This window comes from Fistularia commersonii, chromosome 21 (genome assembly GCF_037954325.1).
Source record: "Fistularia commersonii isolate RoL2024-O1a breed Wild chromosome 21, RoL_Fcom_v1.0, whole genome shotgun sequence".
Classification (NCBI taxonomy): Eukaryota; Metazoa; Chordata; class Actinopteri; order Syngnathiformes; family Fistulariidae; genus Fistularia; species Fistularia commersonii.
This window is the reverse complement of record NC_141304.1, coordinates 6815270-6839561: the sequence shown is the minus strand read 5'-3', so window position 1 is coordinate 6839561 and position 24292 is coordinate 6815270. Positions and strand designations below refer to the sequence as shown.

The following is a 24292-nucleotide window of genomic DNA, read 5'->3' as shown; positions in this document are numbered from 1 at the left end:
TGTGTCATGGGGGTGTAAAAGATTGCTGGAGCAGAAATATTACCATGCATACGTTGTTGGTTTTTTTTTGTTTTTTTTCCTGACCAGAGCCCACCAGAATCACCATGAGGCCTACAAACATGGAGATTATTGTTGGCGAGAGCATTGTGCTACCCTGCCAGATTGCCCACGATCCAGCTCTGGATGTCTCCTTCTCGTGGGCTTTTAACGGCCAGCTCATCGACTTCCATCGGGACGGTGATCATTTTGAGAGAGTAGGCGGGGTGAGTCAGCTCGAACATTAAACTGATTACTTACTAGCCATTTAGGTACATACTGTGCAGTGTGCAAGTCAATGCTCCTCCGCCCCAGGGAGAGTTCCTTAGATACCAACAGTACCCAAACATTGATATTTATGCCAAGATGTGTCAGTCCCCTAGTGGGGATGTGGATGGATGAAATTAGGTATCTGTTAAGAGTCAGTTACACTTTTTCATCCGTGTTGTGCAAATGAATGGTACTTCCAGGTCAATAACTGTAACGGTTACCTTTCGAGCTGGCTTTGTGAGCTGTTATATGATATCTTTCTTAATCTATATTGGTAGAATGCCATTTCTGTCATCCACGGGGTTCTCATTAATAAAGTCATTATACTTTCAATCGCTGCAATTTATGATTGCCTTAGCTCAAGGGAGAACATTTTCTTATCATCGCTGTCTGCCATAATTGAATTTGCATACCTATTTAAAAGTCTTGAGACCCAAAATACTCACATAACGAGCTGGCTCGGATTGCACAAGGGCAACCTGGTATGTATAAATGTTCATTTGTAATCCTTATGAAATAATAAGTGAAGAGTCTTAATGTAATTGTGCCTTCTGAAAATGAGTTAGATTAATGCTACTTAATACACTCCTATAGCCCTATATTGTGATTATTTTCATCATCATCATCATCAACATCATTATATCTCATCCACACACACTCACCACAAACACACACACAGCATGAATCCAAAGGATTTGAATGTGTCACATGAATGCAAGTCCCAATTACTCATAACAACAAAATGAGAATGGGGTATAATGAGAAATCATTTTCACAAAATTTTGCTTTCCAAACATGCCGACAACCTTTAGATTCATTCATTACCATCTTTAAATATGACCTACCCTATACTTTCATTCCTGTCAGGAGAGATGCTTTCCTCTCTGTTGCCAGTTCTCAGCTTGGCCAGGTGGTTGCTGACACAAGAGACAGAATCAGACACTGAATTGTGTGTGCTGAGACAGTCATGAAGGCGGGGAGATAAAGAATGGTGGAAAACGAGCAGGCAAGGTAGTTGCTTTGGCTTATTGCTGCAAATAAGAGTCACTTAGCTTGGCTTTTCAGGTGGTTCAGAAACAGTGAGATCCAGCAGTGTCCGTGAGCATCTGCTTCATAATGGATCTCTGGCTTGTGACTCTGGTTTTTGAAGCAATAGACACATTTTCAGAAGGTGATATGCTTATTGTTTTCATCGGTGATATTTAAAAGGTTGCTTTCAGGAGGGCCCCCTTGAACAAGTGAAGAGGCTTCATTGTGTTCACTTTTTGGGGCTGATTTACAGTAGCAGAGTCCATATTGTTGAATAAATGTCTGAGGATATATCCGTACACTGCCTTTAAGAGTGCAGTACAACAGTTACTGTTTTTAGTAGTTTGTTCAATAGAGTTGTTACATTTTATAAACGTAACTGAAAATCTATTTCACTACTTTTGAAGTTTTAAAGTCCTTCGAAAAGATTATTGCCCAATCTTGATTGAAGGTCTCACTTAGTTGAAGTAGAAATACTGCACTATGGTTGTTAGCCACCTCCGGCAAGCTGAAAATACTATCCTTGTCTACCTTTCTGCAAGAAGAAAAAAATGTGAATGATTTTTTTTTTTTTTTTTTTTTTTTAATTTAACTTGCTTTGTACATGTTGTTAATCAAAATTGACCATGTTATTCTTTTCATATAAAGTTTAATTCAAGCTAGTTGACTTTAGCCTGCATATATATCATAGCTTCTGTGGGAATTTTTAAAAATGAACAGATAGAGTATTGAATCAGACGTTTGACAAAAGCAAATTCAGAACGGCGTGTCCTTGTGTCCCAGTGCACTCTAATGCCAGATGTTATTCCCTCCATATGAAAGGTCACAGTAAGTTTCGTCTTTGACATTTTGTCACCAAATTGGAAGCAGTCGAAATCAAAGTGAATAATCCTTCCAAATATAAGGAAATTGAAGAATGGACAGGCAACTACAAAAATAATGTCTCTACCAACCCCATATTTTAAGATTTGCAGCTGTGTTGGTTAATAACTAAGGCAATGCCGATGGTTCGAAGTCACCCTGAAAAAAGTAGCCACTAGATATTGAGGATAGGTTTTCTTTTTAATTTTTTGGCGGTGATGCAAGAAAAGGTCTATTCAGAAATTTTTCATGTGACAATGGATTGTTGCTTAGACATGGGTTGATCCATTGGATCTCGGGCATTGCATCCTTTCTTTTCCTTTGTTCCCCAACGTGTTAACCTGCATGCAACATATTTCCTTTTTGTGTTCACCACACATATGCCATAATTGTCTTTTACGACAGATTTTTAATTCATAAATGTACGTTGAATTTATTTATCTCGTGCCCTTGGAATTAATATCAAGTTGTATTCTGAGTCGTTGGTATGCAGACATGGATGTCTTTTCAATTAGATGGTTGGAGCTGGATCCAGAATATCTCACAATGTAATGATTTAACAAACACATGCCTCTGGTTACACAACTTTGGTACAAAAACATAATAATCACGCACCATTGAGTCTTGCTGTTGCGCAGAGGGAAAAGTTATTCTATGACAAATATTATTTGCACTGCTGTTAAATTTGTGTCCTTGCTATGTGTGAAGCTGTAAACACTTGTTACATACCAAAAAATATGTATCTTTTCAACTGAAAGTAATGCCTCAACACATCAAATAGTTCCATCTTGAACCAGCCATGTCATTAAAACTGAAAGCGCTGCTTTAGTCTCATAGAGAGCAAGTGCATGTGTGTGTGTGTGTGTGTGCGTATGTTCCCCTGAGGCCATTATGCAACTTGTGTAAAAAAATATTTGTTCTTTACATAGCAACTCATATCTTGCTTCTGCGTGTGTTAGTACAAATAATTAGGACTATCTGGCCAGTTAACTAGACAATGTTTGCCTTTTCTGTCCTGTGTGTAGTTTGCAGCTTTTTGGGAGGGTATGGTCGGGTGGTGTTTAGCCTATAGGACAGCCAATAGCTTTATTTGTGCACTGTACATCTGCCATGGCTATTGTTGGTCTTCGAGAACATGCAAATATTGGCGGTCTGGGGAAAAGCTGAGATAGTGCAAAGCATTATGAAAGATGAAACTTCCCTTTGCTCAAAACTGAATGAAATTATATATCTTACTTCATATCGTCGTCAATGATCATATTCTTTTCTAGAGCATATCAGGGGATCTAATGATCCGTAACATCCAGCTGAACCATGGCGGGAAGTACGTCTGCATTATTGACACGGATGTGGAGAGCCTGTCCACCTCTGCCATACTGGTTGTCAAAGGTAACAAATTCTATTGATCACACTTGATCACATTCTGTATATTCACACCAGTGACTGATTGCGCATTAAACAGTTTCAGAACAGCAATATGGGATCTGTAATAAAAAAACAGTGTGATGTTGATATGACAAATGAGAGAGATGAGAAATTGTATAAGCTTGTAAGCCTACATTGAACATTGACATTAATGGTTGCCGCCTAGGTCAATGGTATGTCATTTTTGTTTTTTACACGATATACATGCCACCGAGATTTAGAACCCACTCACATTCTGACAGTGATTTCAGACCCAGCTGAGGTTGTTTCATTGATATGTGCTTTATGTATCTGGCTCAGTGTGGAAGCTTATCTCTGGTGATTTACATTGGTGTTCATGCATTTACCAAACGGTACTAGATGTCCCAGGTGCTTTGAGAAAGAAATGTTTATCATAGAAAATGACTATAATTGCTCGAGTTTCACATCAGCAGAAATATCATTGAAAACATTAGAGCAGTGGAGCAGTGCATCAAAGTGTGGGGCAGAGCACACACTCTTCTTTTATTTCTGTGTCTAATGTTCCCCCCACTCATTCCCTGTCTCATAAATGATCCTCTAAGATAGCTCTTTCCAGCCCTGGTAATCATTATGTGGAATAGCACCCATACAGTGACTGAACGGCCCCTGCATTCATACACCAAGGACGTTTCTTAATTAATGGCATTGTGATGGCCTTGATATATATGAGGGGGTGTTTCTTAGAGTGAAGTGGAGGCTAAGCCCGGCTGGTTGTCGTATTGATTTAGGTCCTCCAGGTCCCCCCAGCAAAGTGTCTGTAGAGGAAATCACAGACAACACCGCACAGCTCTCCTGGACTCCTGGAAGGGACAACGGCAGCCCCATCACTGGATACATCATCCAGGGCCGAACTCCTTTCACTGTGGGCTGGCAGGCAGTTGACACAGGTAGCCTTAAACCCGACACCCGCTCCCTCCTATTTATGCCTTTCCTTTAAATGTATTCAATTCAATTTCTGCCCTACTTTTTAGAAGCGGATTTCAATAATTTAATATGTGATTTCTAATTTGCAGTCCCTGATGTGGTGAACGGTAACATGCTGACTGCCACGGTGGTCGGTCTAAATGCCTGGGTGGAGTATGAATTCAGGGTGGTTGCTCGTAACAGCGTTGGTATGGGGGAACCCAGTCCTGCCTCACCCAAGACCAGAACGGAGGATACTAGTATGTAAAAGAAAAAGGAAAAAAAAAAAACAGCCACTGACATGCAGAAACACCACAGAGAATGCTCAAAAATGATGTGGTCAAATTCGGTGGAGTTTGACCGCTTGAGAAAGTTCAGAATTTGTAATGTGCATGGATAAGTGTTCTATAAAAAGAGGGATGATGAAGTATCAGCAACAGAGTTGTATCAGCGTACTGTATATGCATGGGTTTTTGCCTTGAGCCAGGCTGAGGAACTGTCTCTGCGGGTAGTTAATTTTTATTTACAAAAAATAGATGATTTATTGGGAAAATGGAAAAAAAAAAAAACAGGGCATGAAGTCGCCAGCCACACCTCATCACCTCACACTTGCTGTGCTGAACATCAAATATTAAAGGAAAGACAGTAAAATCCTCAAGTCCCTGATATGCTTGATACAGGCATTATAGTCTTGATCTCTTATGTTAGCTGGGATTTTAAAATTAATTAAAACTAACGGGACTCATTAACCAGACTTTTTAACTGTAAAAATTGATATGGAGTGAAAATAAATAAATTAGAAAATGAATACATTAATAAAACCAGCAACAAGAGCAGTATGATGACATACACTCATTTTCTGCAGCTTTCGGCTTACGCGGTATAGCCTCCAGGCAAATCTTCTAGATCAGCTTTCAGTTTTCTCTGTCTCGCATATCTGTCTGGTCTTCCACACATTTATTTTGATCCATCCACTGTTAGGATGGAAGGGGTGGGCCGGGGGGAGATATGTCACTAACTATTGAGAAACTACAAAGCCTGATGGGGCCAAGGCCTTTTGGGGAATTCAAGATGGCTGCCCCGACCAAAGTGAACAGAAAGCCCTATACTTACCCTATTTAAAAAAAAGGTAAAAAAAAAAAAAAAACAGTAATTACACCATTCATTGTAAAGAGAGATGTGTTTCCTATTATGCAGTAATTTTTTCTGGTCTACCTTTCAGCAGTTTGTTATGTGTGCAGTTGCTGAACCTTTGGCATAAAAGGAATAAGTACATTCTATCTTGTTGGTACTTTGTCCTGGACAAAAGAACCATGCAGAAAAGACTCAAGGCAGTTGAACTGTTTAGATTTAAACAAGTATTTAAGAAAAGAAAGCCTTTGGGTTAGCAGCAATAGAATTTCACTCTCAAATATATTCATTTTTTTCTTAGATCTTAAGTATTCAGTTTTTACCCTCAAACCCTGATATTCAGACAGAATGCATTTTGAATACTGTACAAATGAATAAGTATTTTGATAAATAAATAAGATTCTTTATTTGTCCCACAGTGGGGAGATTCATTGAAGCTAAAGAAGCAAGGACAGTACAGATAGAACAAGAACTCAAATGCAATAATCGCTGCACATTCAAGCAAAAAAGAATAAAACATTAACTAAAATTAAACTTATTGTGGGTTTAAAAAATGCAAATTACAACCCCATATTTGCTTAAAACCCAACTCTACTTTTTCAATTTTAGATAATGATCCTGTACCAGCAAACACTATATTATGTTTCAAGCAAGACTTGTTGAAAGAGAAATTGACCAACCTATAAGTTATGGCCAGGCATCCAACATTAAAATAATCAGAATAATTGTATATGTACAGATGGGCTCGATGTCAAAGTACTAATTATTGGTAACATGTTAAACGTACCTTTAGTTTACATATCACACTTCCTGGAACTTAATGAATTACTTATAATAGACACAGAATTAAACTTGCTCTGAATTTATTTGGTAGTTTGTGTTTTATTATTCTGCTTTGGGTTGTTGCTCATTTTGACTCAAAAGCAACATTTAATCTGGTGGTATGCACTGCGAGCACTCATTTGTGCAGTGTAACACACACACACACACACACACACACACACACACACACACACACACACACACACACACACACACACACAGGGGGATTTGGAAAAAAAGGTCTTGGCATACTTCCCTGGGAAAAAGAATGAGCTCAATACCCATTATTCATCGAGAGTTTAACATACACGAGAATACACCTTCAGACATAAATGCTGATTCAAGCATGTGATTACATGATAATTGCATGAGAAAAAATTTTGTCTCATGGCACTTTACATTAAAAAAAACAGTTCTGGACCTCACTTGCGCCATGTTACTTCCAAAGGATAACAAAAATGCAGGAATAGTCCTACAACGGTTTTACCACCATACTGCAGCTACCAATTGAAGGCAAACAGGATGGGAATAAACTTGATCAGCTGTCATCAGCAAAGTACAATATATTTTGGCAGGCTATAAATCACAATGGCTTTTTTTGCACAACATACATCGGAGATTTGCAAGGTTGAAAACAGAGGACAGAATCTGCAGCAGGCAGCTTATTACATAAGGCTACAGATACAGTTTTGGGTTGTTGTTGCATCATTGAATATGTATTCTAATTCTCCCCCTCTGGACTTTCCCTCTCAGTTCCTGATACAGCTCCCACTGATGTTGGGGGTGGAGGCGGCACCAAGTCTGAATTAGTGATAACATGGGAGGTAAGTCATCTGTCACGTTTTACTGTCCTCTCCCTCGCCAAGTAATGGTTTTGCTTAATTGTGCAGAATTGAATGGAGCAATTTTATGACCCACATTGGAGTCAGACACCTCTCCTCTGGCTCAGCCTCTGAGTGCCATTTCTCCCATCAAATGCAGGGACACATAGCATTTCCTTTGAAGGGTTTTGCACTTTTGCCTTAATTATCTTGCTATGCTCACAGGAAAGATGCAATAAAAGGTGAATCCTGAGTGGTAAAGAAAGCTAGCCGTGCCTTCTTCACAGAGAATCTTTGTTGAAATATAGCATAGAGACAGTTTCTTTGTATGTGTTTTAATATCACTATAGTTTTGTGTTTTGCTCCCAGCCTGTGCCAGAGGAGCTGCAGAACGGCGAGGGCTTTGGCTACATCATCGCCTTCAGGCCGCTGGGCACAGTAACATGGACCCGCGCAGTTATCTCCACACCTGGCGTTGCTCGATACGTGTTTCGCAATGACACCATACCACCCTTCATGCCATTTGATGTCAAAGTGGGAGCATATAATAACCGAGGGGAGGGTCCCTTCAGCTCTATTGCCACTGTATACTCGGCAGAGGAAGGTATGGTACGGACGACAGTTTACCAGCAGGGTGTAATGTCTAAATGAGAAATACCTCATCATAACTCTGGCCTTAAATTCTAATGTAGATTTTTTTCTTTTATATCTTTTTTTCTTTTCTCCCACAAGCCGGGCATGTCAACTTTGTGTTAGTTATCATGCTGGTAGATTACAGGAAATCCTAAAAGACTCTTACCACACTATGCTGTCAGGGAGGTATCTTGTTAATTGAATTTGCTAGGCAGATAGTATTCCCTTATGTCAGTCGCAGATCCCATTAAAAGGGAGTGGGGGGTAGCTTTTCAGAGAAACTACAGGTCTATTCTGTGCATTCTTCTTATTGCTATTAGTCTGTATGATAGTGATTCTCAGGGATTCTCACTCGCGCTCTATTTCTGCAGTCCCCAGTGTGGCACCTAAGAGGGTTAGCGCTCGAAGTGTGTCTGCAACACAAATTGAAATGATCTGGGAAGCTCTGCCTGCCATTCCTGAAAGAGTGCTTGGGTATGAGGTATGTCATTTCTCACTGAAAACATCCTTTTCTTCTGGTATTCTTTTTCCAACTAACAAGATAGTTAAGCTTTTTTTTTACCTATGGCTTTGTAGATCACCTAATGAAGACCCATATTTTATTTCTATTATGTTGCATTTTTAAAAGTTGTAATGATCCTTCAAGGACAACCTAATGCTTCGACCTTTCAAGACAGCAAACATCTCCCCTTAAATCTCAACCCCCTCTCCACAAAGACCTCCAGTTGCCATAGCGCTGCCCATGTCCTTTCAGAGCACAGTTCACTTTTTTTTTTTTTTTTGTAAATGCAGTCCTGAAGTGCCTTTAAGCCACTGAATCTTAAACAGGCCACCAACAGCCCGGATGGGGAGCTACACATGTACAGCCTTAATCAGATGTGGTCAATCTCGTTTTACTTTATATGTAATCAGGTATAACTGCAAAGGATTCCACTTACAATACGCTGCTTTAATTGATCTAAAATTTGAATTGCAGAAATAACATTTTGAATTTCAGTAATATATGAATGATTGAATAGCAGGACTGTCCCTTAAGACTGACAGCACATTCAATTACACAAAACTTGTCGATCGAACTCCTTGTGTGTCGTAGACTCAGTTGGATAAATATGAAAGGCAACAAATGTTTTCTCCCTCCTTTATCAAATAATGCCTTCATCACTTTTTAAGCGTTGATTTGCAAGTACAGAGAATGATTCAGAAATACCATCTCCTCTCTCAGCTGTTGAGCATTTTATATATAGTTTAGTCAGCCAACAGAGTCACTTTCTAGATGAAAATAACCGATACAACTTTTTTTCTTTACCTTTCTTGCTCTGCTATCATGTTTCCTGCAATCTAACAGAGGTGGCTGAGCGGATATGCATCAGTAATTGAGATTCCACACGAGAAAACTATTATTCATCATCATGCACCCTTGCCTCTTTATAAAACACACAGCATTTCACATGTAGCGATGGAATATGAATTTCTAAATTGCGATGAAATACAATTGTTGTTTAGCCACGATCAGGACTTCTTTCCCCCTCCAACAGGTCATGTACTGGGAAGATGACACGAAACCTGACACTGTAGGCAAAATGCGAATATCTGGAAACTACACGCTGGTTAACATCACAGGGCTGAGGGCAAACACAGTGTACTATCTCACTGTGGCTGCTTGCAACACAGCTGGCCCGGGGCCACAGTCAGTGCCCATCAACGTCACCACCAAAAAGCCACGTGAGTTCTACCACAAGATGTGATGTAATAAATGCTCAATGGTTCATTCATGAAGCAGATGATGGTGCGCGGATTGCATCGCTCAACATAAGTGCAATGATTCTTCGGCTTTTTAGGTCGGGATGAAAACAAAACTGGAACAGAGCAAAGTAAAAAGAAAAACAAGTCTAAATACAGGTGTCACAGAGGACAGTGACTATGCAGGTGGAGGACACTACTGCCTCGGAAGCTACATTCTTGTAACTTTGAGATTTCATTCATCAAACATCTTAATTTACAGGAAAATAGAAAGTCTATCCTCAAAGGGTTTCAAAAAGGTCATAGAGGCAACTTTCTGAGCCTGGCTCTATGCTCCTTTTTTCCCATCATAAGAGATTTGTTATGGTTGACACCAGAATTTTGTTTTGGGGAATCCATCCATCCATCCATTGTCTACTGCCTATCCTACTCAGGGATGCTGGAGCTTATCCCAGCTCCCATTGGGTGAGGACCAGCGTGCACTGTGGACTGGTCGCCAGTCAATTGCAGAGCCATATATACAGACAATTTTTTTAAAATTTTTATTCTTTAAGGAATATTTGTTTGCTGTGTTTTATGTTTCCACAATATTGCCAGTTTCTTGTTTATGTTCAAGGTTTGAGTAAATTTGCAAGCAATATACTCAGTGGATTTTCAAGTTATTTTGAAAGAAATCAACTGAATTTTCTCCGCAAGCGATAAACAGAACAAAAAAAATATATAAATAATCACAATCGTAACAAATTGCAGTTATAAAGTTTTGTGGCTAAATCTTCATGTTCATCAAAACATTTCTACTTCCAAGGATTAATTTTACTTCGAATTGTGGTTTATTGAGTGTTGTGTTCAACGGAATGAAAATGTTTGTGAACTTGCCCCAGAGAATGCGTAAAAATAATATGGTAGCAATCATAACCCATTTTAAACAAATAATAAAATTACGATTCTATAGTACCAATAACATTCTCTGTAGCCATATAAAATTATATTAAACTGGCTATTGTTCCCCCACAGACACTGAAACTGCTTTTAAAGGACAAGTATAGTATTACAACAATCACTATACAAGTATAATATTACAATCAAGCACCCATATATATACATACACATATATATATATATATATACATACATATATATGTATATGTAATACATATATATACATATATATATATATATACATATATATATATACACACATTCTCTCTCTCTCTCACACACACACACACACACAATCATTTTCTTTTTTTTTTATTTACTTTTTTGTTTCAGCACCCGACCAGGCACCGCTCAATATACAATGGACCATGACCGGTTCCATTCTCACGCTACATTGGGATCCTGTAGTAGCCTTGGAAACTGAGTCAAAGGTCACTGGATATTTGGTAGGGCCTGGTTCTCTGCATGAATATGATTATTCTCCAATATCAAGAATGTGAATATTGACATTATGTCATTTTGGCATTGCTCTGTACTGCATTAGGTGCTACTGAAGAGGCATCGTCATAACAACATCAGTATGATACAAACCAACAAGACCATGGTGCAACTCAACCTCTCCACAAATGAAAACTATCTCATTCAGATCAAGGTCATGACTGAGGGTGGTGAAGGGGTAGGCAGTGAACCCATCCACATCCACAAATTCAGTGAGTTTACTTTTGGTCTTTTGGTCTTTCATCCTTGTATCGTTCACTTTTTGACGTGAGATAAAGCAAGAGAGAAGATTCAATAATTCAGAGAGATCATTTATTTTAGCCTCAATTCTTCCCTTTCCAAAAATGTAATATACAGCTCTCACAATGTGAGAAAACACACCTTTTTACAAACATGTGCACCATGTCATCCATCTCTGCCATTAGGTTATTATTCCTTGTTGACTAGCTGCACAGCACTGCAGCATATGAAGCGGTTATATATCACGGCTTTAGAAAAGTGTGAGATGGCTTCTCTATTATGCATTATGAACTTTAAATGGAACATGATGAAAATAATACTAAAAAGAAATAAATTCATAGCTTGCTTATGATTTAATCAGACGTGTGTGAAATTTAGAGGACAGCAGGGTACAGGTTTTCTATGCTTGATCAAACACAATTGTCTCACAAACAGTTCTGCTTGATCTGGTTGCAGGTATGGGAGCACGGGGCTCAGGAGCGAGCTGCCCGAGCCCTTACCTCTTTGCACCCCTCATCAATGTGCTGCTCTGCCTTGCCGGGTGATGTCTAATCAGAACCTATAGCTTCCTTCCCTCCCATCCCATCAGCCTAACCCTCCAATAACTGGCAGGAGGCAGGGGATTCAGTGGCAGGACTGGGAAATACTGGAAAACACTGGGCTGCACCAAACTCTTAAAGGGACCACAGCACTAATTTTATGGGCCATCAGATAGAGATGCGGCAATTTGAATGCATGAAATCATCAAACCATGATTTTTTTTTTTTTAATGTATTTATTTTTTGTTTTGTTTGGAGTTCTGATGTCTCCATTACTAATCTTACAGGTATCTTTGAGATACTACTGCCTTAAAATCCATTTTAACACATTCAGTCCATATTAAATAAGATGACAGGAAAATCACCAAATCACAATTTGCAAAAATAATTACCATAATTCTACCAAATACCACACTTCTGCATATATATATATATGTATATATATATATATATATATATATATAATTCAAAGACCACTGTCTCAACATAAAGGTCAGCCTCTTATTAGATTTCTGGGTTAAACTCTGCTGAGTAACCATTAACTAAAATCAGCGGCAGCTTTTGAATATTGAACATACCGTCTACCATGCCTAAAGATTTAACAAGGTCTTCTCTAAAAGATGCATTTCAAATTGATCAGCAGTGCTTAGAAACCAACTTATTGCTGTATTCTGATGATATACAGTATGATCTGTCCTAGAGTTGCTCGCTTCTGAGCTTAAGGCCCTTTTTGTAATACTATGATAGATCATGGCATTTTGTTCTCTTTCTCATACGCCTAAATAATAAATGCCCAGTTTTCATTCTTACGCTGGTGAAAGAGCTGGGATTGTAGAGAACAGAGAGAGCAGTGCTACTTTGTCAAGCCATTCCCATGTGTATTGCTCCTTCTCTGCATTTGGATTACCTGCGTTATAAATACAAAAGTCAAATTATATAACACACACCATCTAAACAACAGATAACCAGCCGGCCCAGTGCACAATGGACAGAAAACAGTGCCTTTGCGAAATCTCACATTTTAGGTTAGCTTTTAATTAATTTATATATAGATTATTAGCATTATGTCTAAATTTGCTCCCCATCAAAATATCGGTTAAAAAAACACCCCTGAAAATGTCTCCTTATCAAAAGAGAAGTTTTCTGTTTAACTTTTCTGTTGTAAGACATCTGAGACAAAGGATAGGAAATGCCACTGTATTGAATATAGATGACATCCATTACCGTAAAGAGTATGTTGATTAAAATTTCATCGAGACACCGGAGCTCCCAAGACAAAAAGGCTTTGGAGGTTTATGAGAGCTGTGGTGGATTGAGATTCACATAGAAATGTGCACTGTATTTACAATCTGTGATGTGATAAATGGATCACGGCATTTGCAGTTTAATATATGGGGCTGTAAAGGTAACGGAATAATTGGTGCCGAAACAGTGTAAAATAGCCTTGGCTGTAGATGGAGCGAGAGGCTCAGCTGTCATTTTGCCTCCACCCCATAACCATATATTGGATAAAGACTGAGAAGAAACAAAAGACCATTGCCTCTCTCCTGAAGAAGCTGCTTTTCTTCTTTTGTTTTTTTTTTGGGGGGGGGCACAGTAAAATCCACCCAACTAAGAGCAGAAGTGTCATGATCATGATCCTGACAATGCTCATGCGGATGTGGAAGGACAAGTCAAACGGGCTGCTACACATCGCTGTGCCTTTGCTGAACTTTGGGCTGTGTACAGTCATTAGCATAGAAACTGTCATTGTCTATATTTTGTACCCTCTCCCACCCTCGAAGTCAAATGAAAGCACAAGGAACTGATGCAAGGTGACTCAATGTCCTTACTAAGCTGTCTGAACAGGTGTGTAGACCTCAGAGGCCTCGTATAAGTCCAAACGGCTGACATAATCAGGCTGTCTTATCCATTCCTTCCCTGTCTCATAAAGCCAGGTGCTTGTTGATTATACTGCTGCAGAGCAGTCAATGGTGTATTGATTTTTGTGCCCCATTATTACAGCTGTCATATTTTCAGTGGCTTGATTGACTGATGACCACATTCGTATTGCACTTATTCTGTTTATTTTTTTTTTAACATTCAGTGATGTTTTAGATCAATTGTTAATCATGTTTTTTTTTGTTTGTTTGTTTGTTTTTTAGGTTTTTACAAGAAATATAAACATATTTTACAAGTGACAGTATTCATTTAGAGCTGAAATGTGAAATTGACTCCATAATTGTCAGCTGTTTTGAAAAACAAACAAAAAAAAAACAACAACACTGAACACAAGGTGCCACGCTTAAAATGTTTCAAAGCCAGGTCACTTCAGAAATTTCAGGAAAAAAGTTTGTTGAGAACTCTTGAGATCCATGAAATAGTCACATGCAATTTGCTTCTCCCCAGGGCAATGTAGATTTACCCTCATGCCCTAATTACAAAAACAAAAAAAGAAAGAAAACGAACGTGTCAACTATATTTCAGAGACATTAACCTCATGGACACCAGAGAGCCGAGAACTCCAAAATATCCAAGCTACTTTTTTTAGCAAGCTACTTCCAGTGCAATTGCAACTGTACTGTGTTAGAGACAGCAGTGTTGCATTGCCAAAAAGGGATTACAGGAGTTGTACTCTTCAACCTTTCTTGAGTTCTTGGTACAAAATCCTTGTTTCACCTAACATGTGCATGGCAATCTAACTTACGAGAAAATACCACATCCAACACTACATCCTGCCTATGAAATAGACAAGACAATGTCACAACAATGCACTTCTTGCTAAATGCTGGTCCATTTCATAGCTAATATTGGCCCAAAAAGTAATTTGGTATCCAAAGACACACAACAGGTTGCCGTACTGCCACTCACTGCAAAACGATACTTTCTTGTCATCTTCTTGATCCTTCTTTTTGTGTCTTGACCATGTGCTTTTTTTCTGCTTCACTGTTTTTAACGACAAATGACTTTTTTAATATGAATACAATATACAGCAAAAAAGTGAATTAGCTATGATATCGAAATTATGTCAATTTTCCCAATGAAATAATCATTCATTGTTGAACACAGATATTTATCATTTATAAAGTCCGTAAGAATGGCATATTTGATGTACACGTTATCTGACTTAGATGGGGCTAAACTGGGAGCAGATGTGTCAACTGATATATGTCTCATAAGCCTTAAGGATCACATAATGTTGAGTACTTGAAAGCAATTACATGTTTCAACAACAACTTAGTTTATGAAAATATGGCTCAGTTAATTACCAAAACAAATTTTTATTTAAGCGTTCCATAATCAGTTGATAATAATTAGCATGACTGGTCTTATCTCTTCAGTCAGTCCCTTTTTCATCATCATTTCTTTATTCAATTAAAGGGAAAAAGAACAAAATGAAGCTACATGGCCAATTACTTTGAAGGCTCTGAAAACCAGAGCCTAAATGTAAATATGGTTACGACATCTTCACAGGGAGTACATTATTATTCATCTATAACTCCTTAAATAAAAGGTGAAAGTGTTAACTCAAAGAACATCTTGATGACCTAATTTAAAATCTGTCATAGCAGTACAGAGGCACAATTGCATAAGAAATTGCATTTCTTTCTCCAAATACTTGTCTGTCTGACTCATAGCCCAGTGAAAAGCCAATAGTTTGTTTTTTGAAAATGATTTAATCATTTGACGCGGAGATAGTTTGTCATAGTTATTTCATTTCTTGATTTATTTTTTGTCGTAATATTGAAAATAGTCATTATTGGGATTTCTTATGATAACAGACACAGTAACAACAACAAATATGTAGTTTCTTGCATTGTACTTTAAGGAAAATACATTTATGGTGCCCTATTTTTTTCTGTCTTTTTTACCAGGAACAAAATGCACTGCAACAGTTATTGCTTGTTTCTGGCTGAATCATAATTTTCCCACCCAGCTTCAATGTTGTGTATTAGTAGCACATCTATAACATATTTGCGTCTTTCAGTCTGTGCTCTTCCACTATTGCGTTGGATATAGAGTAGTATGATAAAGTGCATTATTGACAAAGTAATTAACAGTTAGGCAATTGTCAAAAACAGGTCTGAGGTCAATGTTGTTATTTTTTTTTCACATTTTTTTTCACTCATTCATATAGCGGGAGTTGTAGTGCTTGGTACACACAAGGATGTGGTTTTGCATATACGTACAAATGAAAAGAGAAAGAGGCAAAAGGTTTTTGTGTGTATATCACACGTCACTTTAAGCAGTAAGCCGTTTGCTCTTGCACTTTCAGGTCTGTGTGCCCTACATTCAGAGATGTATTATACATGTTTTATTTTATTTTCTGTAATGCTCCTGCAGTGGTCATGAAAAGAACTTTTAAAAGAAAAACGGAACCACCACCACTAACAGGGATTTAGAAATGAAGGAACAGTAATTAAAACTGTGATTGAAAAAATAGTTCTGTCAATCTGTAACTGTAATGGGTTAATGAATCCTAAACCGTCCCCGGACTATCAGTGCATTTTCCTTGCAAATCCAAATGGTTTTTTTTTTGTCTGTTTTTTTTTATGCTGTCGATATTAATCTTATACGTTGTAAAAGCTTTGGCTGACAGTTACATTTTATTTGTTTCTTGTTCTTGTTTTTTTTTTTTTTTTTAGAATAATAGCTGTATATTAGTTTTGCTTTCTATTCATGCTGTTGATGGGTAAATCTGCCAAGTTTGATTGCACAGTAAAAAGAAAAATAATGCTGCTTAGCAACTGACATGTACCGATTACAAGACCACTACATATCTGTGTTTACCCATTGAACTGGTTTGACTGGTTTCTGTGATGTTACTCAATAGGAGTGTACCCAGTGCAGTGTAAATAGCTTGCAAATTTTTCAACATGGCCATGACCGCTCCCTTGCTTTAATATAGTATGTTCTCCAGCCTTAATACTGGTGTATTAATCAATGATCTCTGTGAGATACTGACATGTAGAAAATGCATTTTCATATTGAAAAGTAACTATTTTGTCTTGTATACTAAAATTGTGCATGTTAATCATTGTTTGTGAATTTGTGTTGGATTTTTTTTAAAACTATAACTTAATAAAATTGTTTATTCCAGGCAGAAGTCTGATAAATGTCTTCAGTTGAACTCACTGACTCACACAGCTCTGTTAGTAATGTCACAGCCCGGACTGTGTTAGGACTTGTAGCGGGAATGAAAAGTTTAAATTGGGAATTGACCTGCCATACAAAGTTGCAAGAAAGGACTCGGTTAATGCACACATGATGAAGTTGGAATAATAACAACACCAAGGGGATCCTCCATCTAACCAGCAAATGTTCATTATTAGTAAACAGGATAAGCTGTTTAACAACACCATATTTTTATAAACAAAATAAATCAAAATTCATATTTTTCAGACACATTATCAGGACCTCAGATCGTTGCTACTTTAACTGAAAGTCTTAAATCTATTTCACATCTATTCAGACAACAGCTAATTTAGGCTATTAAGTAGTACAGTCATCATGCACATAAAGATTACAATTAAGAGGGGTCTTCATGACAAACTGAAACCTAGATATTTGTATCTCAGCAGACATTTGTTTATTGGAATAGGCAGATCAATACAAGCAAACAGGATTCCCGCTGTGACTCTAAATTACACTTAAAAAAATACTGACTTTGAATGGAAATGTAGTTACTTTGTATTTACAACCACATAGGAAGAAAGTCAGGAGAGAGGTTTTAACCCACAAAGCATTTGTTAGAAGCCACAGTAAACGGCTTTCCACATATATACACACATACACACACACACACACACACACACTCACACACACACATATTCATGTACACGTATAAGATATATAATTCCATATATATATATATATATATATATATATATATATATATATATATATATATATATATATATATATATATATATATCCATTCCTTCACTGACATCACAATGCAGTTTCTGGGAATGGCCATTTTGCTAAGAGATAAAAAGAGGTTGTGAATGATTTTTTTCTTTTGTTTTAAACATCAGGCCATGTAAAACATGCGATTACGCCAATCATACACTGGAATCACCTTTATTGAAATCATTATGAACTTATTTCAATAAATTGCAATACTTACTACCTTTTCTATCAATGACAAATATCCAGAAGGCAGTGTTGTATGTTTTTGTAGCAAATTCCATCCGACACTGAGCAACTGACAGACTTCAACCCGCACTGGTTGCCAGTTAATCACAACAACAGGATTGCCATATAAAAAAGACAGACAGCTGTTGACATTCACACTTGCACTTCAGTCCCCATTCATAAGTAGGTAACAAGTCCCCAATTAACCTAGATTGCTTATTTTTGCTCTGGGAAGCCTTTCTGTTTGTTGTTTTAAGGTCATGTCATTAAAATCCTTTTCCATTATAATTTCATTTTTTCATTGTTGTTGTTTCCAAGGCTATGGTATATTATCTGATAATGGCATTTTTTGCCATTAGGTTATGAATTTATAGAAATGTGGTAATGAAAAAAAAAGTGTTTTAAGCCATTTTTTTCATGTTCTTTTGTGTGTGAGCACATATGTGTTTGTGTGCAGATGCATTGGCCTGCATTTGTTCAAGATGGTAATCGATGGTGACGTTGCATTCACTTAAATCACACATTTTAGGCCATTCCTTTCCACCCACTAATTTTATTTTAGAGACACTCACAAAGCTCTGATAATGTGCATCCTAATATTGTCAATTACCATCACAGGCAATGATCTTAAGACCTGCCCACTGCATAATGAAATACAGATCTGAGGTGAAATTTGAGGTGTAAATGAGATTCGCAACCTTACAAGTGATGACACACAGTAGGATCCAATCGAACTAAAAGCGTCTCCATCCGTAATTTAAAGCAAGACCAGCAGAAAGCTCCTCTTCTTCTTGAATTCATGCATCAATGGCAGACAGATATTCTTGGTCAGTGAGATCTTACCAGGTTTGTAGAGCAAAGGAGTGTTTCAGAATATAATCACCCAATTCATCAAAGCACAGCTTCGCCCTGCAGTCTCTGCAGTGCATTTTAGCCCTCGTTAGCCCCACACGAATTTGTTGAGAATTGTGAATGCTTCTCCGACCCGAGGTCATTTCTTAGAGATGTAATTTGAACTTACTTCTTCAAAATAAGTTGCTTTATATCTATTCCTTAAGAGCCCCCCTGCATATTTTTTTATTATTTGAAAATAAATAGGGTTTAGAGAGGTTTAATGGCCTGCAGATAGATAAATAGATTACATAGATTGGATAGATTAGATAAGATAGGTATGATAGATAGATAGAAAGAACATGCAATGGATATTTATATGCCAGTGTATTCAAACTGTTTTATTTGGGGGAAAAAAGAAGGAAAAATACATTATTGTGAACTCAAGGTAAAATGTGTGAGTAGTGTAATCTGCTAATGGTCATGGTGGTAGATCAGTAGTTCAACACAGTCTGTGGAAGCAGCAGTAGTAAATGAATATAAAATGAGTTGCTATATTGAGTAGTCAAACATTTACATGTGGGTCCCATTAATAGTGAACAATGAGGAAAGCCACTGTGCTTGTGGCTGTTCATTTCACTATACTCTGCATACAACCTTATTTGAGTCGACACTATTATTATCCCTCAGCAAGGTCACTGCTGATTTACACTGAACATTTCACTAATTAAGCGAGAACATTTCAGTCTTACCATGCAGTGCACTGAGAGAACCATTGAGTCAATTCTAATATAAAATATAGCGATAATTATTGTCTAATGATGAATGTGAAGTTTTGCTCTTTAACATGCGACACCATGATACTACGGACTAAAGCTTTGTTTATCCAAAGTAAAAGAAAGTCGGTAAAGGTGAACAACAAAGATAGACTCATATTGGGTTTCTGTGAGGAAAAGACAGATTAGGGTCCTGATCACCGTCACAGCCGATTAATTTATTTTCAGCATTAGCATTGCTCTTTACATCGTCTCAGCACCTGCTAATAATATTATAGATGCTCCAACAGTGTTCACTAATGAGGAGGATGCCTTTTTATGTGGACATGGAAAGGGATGCGGGAGTGAGGTTTGAAGATTAATCACTGAGGTGTATTAATGAGCTGGTTGTTGCCCCTATGAGGCCAGCGAACAACATGAGAAAGAGTGATCAGAGGTGAGCTTCATTCATCACATTGAAAACTGGATTGAAGCACCAGCAGAGCAAGGCTATCAGAGGCAGCTCCCAACAGGGAACAAGAAAAAAGAAAATCTTGGAAAAAAAAAAAAAGGATATAATGATTCAGTCTTATAAGTATTCTTTTCCTTGTAGAAATATACATATTTGCATTTTACATTGAGCTACCATATTTATCACTGGTGAACTTCCAAATGGTAATTTCGCCTCCATGAACAGCAGAACTTGAATTTAGTCTTTGGAATAGTGGAGCTGGTTAGAATACCCGACACCCCCAGTGAACATTAAGGAAGCATAAAATGTTTTAATTATTTAACAGATTAGCTAATCACATTTTAACCCCCACACTCAAATAATGGACTGCGTTTCATTATATCAAAAGCTAATTGTGCATATAAAGAGAAGAGTTAAAAGAAGAGTCTTCTCTTAAAAGAAGACTTGCCATTTATCATAGGTGATCACTACCTGCTGACTCAAGCTCATGTATACAAAAAATATTTTTTTAAAGAAATAAACACAATTAAATATTTTCTTTAAAATTATATAATTTCTTTTCAATCATATTAAACCTGTATATACTGTCAAATCTTTCCAATTTTCCAAACAATTCAAACAAGTCAAAGGTTCAGTTCTTTGGCATCCGTATGGTCACAGATGTAAATCAACTCTGTGTGTAAAAGACTCACAATTGGATCTTCCCCTTTAAAAGTCAACATATCGATCTTTTGGTCCAGGCTGATTCTCAAAACAGGCAGCCAAAACAAATGCTTTGCACAGCATTATATGAAGATAAGCTTCTCCTTTACTCCTTTATATCTGGAAAAAAATTGGTTTGGTTTGATTTATTACTTACATATTATTATACGAGTCTCAGGAATTGTATGAATCAGGAAAAGTGATACTTTGAATTTCTATAATCATTAAATTTGAGCTGTGATGTTTCATTTTTATGCCTCAAAATGGCAAAAAGAAAATTAGAAAAAAAAAATCCACATCAAAAATTGTAAAATCTCTTCACTTGTGTCCTGAAAGGAAGTTGATGTGAACTGACAGATAATTCAATTCTCTGAACTTGTTTTGGAATCCTATTAGATGAGATTCAACTTTATTGTTGTTACACTGTGCGAGTACAAGGCAACAAAATGCAGTTTAGCATCTAACAAGAAGTGCAAAAAAGGAGCAGGTGTGGATAGAATAAATAAATTAACAGTCTGACATAGTGTGTTATGTCAGTGATATACCAGTGATTTAAAGATTGATTTTCATGTACCTATCATACTGATGGATATATGCATTAAATGTGATGAAAAATATTGGCAGATACTATACCCATAATTTACAAAAGAAATTTACAGATGATAAATTATGATACACAAAATATACAGTTGAAATGGAAATTAAATTGTGCATAATTGAATAAATACAAACAGTGGCTACCTAGAGTTACTAGTGTGGTATTGCGTAGTGGTATGTGCGTGTTATGTGCGTGTTATGTGCATGTGACAGTCTAGTGGTGGCAGTGGTAGTGAATGAGAGGAGAGTGGAGTTGTTCCTTTGTTACAGGTCTTTGTCCAGAGACTGCCCAAGAGCAGGAGGGAAAGCAGTAGTTCAAAGCAGGCAGCGTTCATTCTGGACGTCGTCATTGGTTCAAGGAGGAGTTTGGATTGTAAATTGGACAGGGTGAGCTTTTTTTGGGGGGTGTCGTATAGCAGAGTGAGGTGGTGTGGGGGGTTCAAGAGTACAGTAAGGTTCTGGGGAAGAAGCTGTTCCTCAGCCTGCTGGTCGTCATCCAGAAACTCCTGTATCGCCTGCCCAAGGGCAGGAGGGAAAATATTCAATGGGTAGGGTGGAAGGAGTCCTTCAGGATGCTGCAAGCTTGATGAAGAATGCATTTCTGTTGGACGTCCTTAGTGGTTGGAAGTTGATACGTTGAGCGGTCTTCACCACCCGCTGAAGTGCTTTCCGCTCAGCAAGAGAGCAACTACCATAGTAACAGAAAGAAAATTTGTCAGACTGCTCTCAATGGTTCTGCGGTAAAAAACAATGCAGCTGAAGACAGGTGGTTCGTCTTCGGTGTCCTCGGAAAGAACAGACACCGGTGAGGTGTTGTTTTTTCAGGAGAGGTCCTCCGAGATGTGGATCCCCAAGAACTTGAAGCTGGAGAGGGGTCATGCGTGCCTCTTTTCTCCCTTCTGAAGTCTATGATGATGCTCTAAGTTTTGATAGTGTTGAGGAGCAGGTTATTTTTAATGCACCACGTGGCCAGGTGCTGTACCTCTTCTCTGAAGGCTATCTCATTGCTGATGAGACCTCTCGCCATGGTATTGTACTCAAATGTAATGATGGAGTTGGATTCATGAACAGATCTACAGTCTTGAGTGAAAAGCAAGTACAAGAATAGGCTCAGCACACAGTCTTGTGGCATGCCAGTATTGAGTGTGATGGTGGTGGAGCAGATGTGGCCTGAACTAACATACTGTGGTCCATAACCCAGTCGCAGAGGGAGGTGGTGATGCCCAGGTCACCAAGAATAACTTGGGGGGGATGTGTGTTGAAAGCTGAGCTGAAGTCAGCAAACAGCAATCGAGCATAAGTGTTGTGGGTCTCCAGGTCTGTGAGCCCAGAGTATATCACTGTGGAGACTGCATCATCTATACTCCTGTTGTCTGTGGAGGTTCTCAGTCATCCAGGTCATGGTGAATTATTGTTGAAATATTCTTGTCGTCCACCCCTCATCCGAGAGTCTTCTTCAGTTCTTATGACCTGTTGGGAATTTCCAAATTCCAAATAGCAGTTATATTTCGAAATTTCAACAAATATACACCTGTTGCTGCAATAGGCAAACTGCTGTGAATCAAGTGTCAGTGGGAGGGAGACCTTCAGGTGTCCCAGGACCAGCCAGTCGAAGAACTTCATGATGATGGGTGTGAGTGCTACCAGGCGGTAGTGGTCAGTTGTCAGGTTGGACTGCCTCAGCACTGGCACAATGGCTGTGGCTTTTAAGCGTGTTGGGACAACTGCCTGGGCAAGGGAGAGGTTGAAGATGTCTGTAAAAACCATGCTCTAAGCATAAATCAGGTGATGCCGTCAAGGCTAACCACCAGCACTATAAAAATGGCAGTGGAGGAGAGTGTGGGGTTGGTGGTCTGCTGGTGGTGTGGTCTTGGTTGCAGTGTTTTTGTTTCCATTGTTCCTCTCAAAGCGAGCATAGAAGTCATGTGTGGGTGTCTATGCTGAGGGGATGGAATTGCTGGGCTGGTATTTTGTTATGGCCTGGATGCCTTGCAACATATGTATGGGGTCCAAGTTGGAGAACTGACCCCCCATTCTGTCTCTGTAGCTGTGTTTGGCCTTTTTGATGCTCCTCCTCAGGTTTGCCCTGGATGTACTGTGGGCTTGTGCGTCCCCTGATCTGAAATCATTATTATAGGCCTTCAGCAAGAGCCGCACCTCCCTGTTCACCCATGGCTTCCGATTGGTTTTTGTGGTTATCTGCTTGCTTGTTGAGACACTGTCAATGGTAGTGGTGATATAATCCAGAACAGAGGAGTAATGTTGCTGATGTCCAACTGTGGACCACAGGTGGTTTGGGGCACAAACATACTCCAGGCTGAGTTTTGAAACCTGTCCTGGATCAGAGTCAGTCCCTGCTGGCCACATCCCGACGGTCCTCATTGATGGCTCGACACAGTTAATGAGGGGTGAATATTTGGGGTTGAGGAACAAGAAAATAGTCTAATTGTCCTAGGTGAGGGAGGGTGGTCGCAGTGTTAGCCCCAGCAATGTTTGTGTGAACATGATCCAGTTTTGTTTGCTCTTGTGCTGCATAAAACATGCTGTTGGAATTTGGGGAGCACTGTCTGTAATCACTGTTTGAGTGATTAAAATCACCCGCAACAATAAATGCAGCCTCCGGGTGGGCCGTCTGTTTGCTAATGACCCCATGAAGTTTGTTCATTGCAAGCTTAGCATCTGGGGGAATATAAACAGCGGTTATGATAGTGGATGTGAACTCCCGTGGCAGATAAAATGGTCTACTCCTAACCATGAGAAACTCTAGGTTAGCTGAGCAGCCACTCCTTAGACTAACAGAATCTGTGCACAATGCATAGTTAGCAAAAAAACATAAATCTCCACCTCTGGTCTAACCGTAATTGGCAAATCATATTTATTTATGAAATGATAATGAAATGTACATTAGCT

General features: G+C 38.4%; 1 protein-coding gene across 1 annotated transcript in view; it reads left to right on the top strand.

The window, feature by feature from the left end:
- The window catches only part of cntn3b (contactin 3b), a 44555-nt gene extending 32532 nt beyond the window's left edge, over positions 1 to 12023 (top strand). The window contains exons 12-22 of the mRNA XM_086167858.1: positions 88 to 263; positions 3468 to 3585; positions 4371 to 4529; positions 4656 to 4805; positions 7252 to 7322; positions 7689 to 7923; positions 8324 to 8433; positions 9488 to 9674; positions 10965 to 11077; positions 11176 to 11341; positions 11826 to 12023. Coding sequence (XP_086023984.1) covers positions 88 to 263; positions 3468 to 3585; positions 4371 to 4529; positions 4656 to 4805; positions 7252 to 7322; positions 7689 to 7923; positions 8324 to 8433; positions 9488 to 9674; positions 10965 to 11077; positions 11176 to 11341; positions 11826 to 11914 — 1574 coding nt within the window. The 3' untranslated portion in view covers positions 11915 to 12023. The remainder of the gene's footprint in view (positions 1 to 87; positions 264 to 3467; positions 3586 to 4370; positions 4530 to 4655; positions 4806 to 7251; positions 7323 to 7688; positions 7924 to 8323; positions 8434 to 9487; positions 9675 to 10964; positions 11078 to 11175; positions 11342 to 11825) is intronic.
- Positions 12024 to 24292: the final 12269 nt, after the last annotated feature.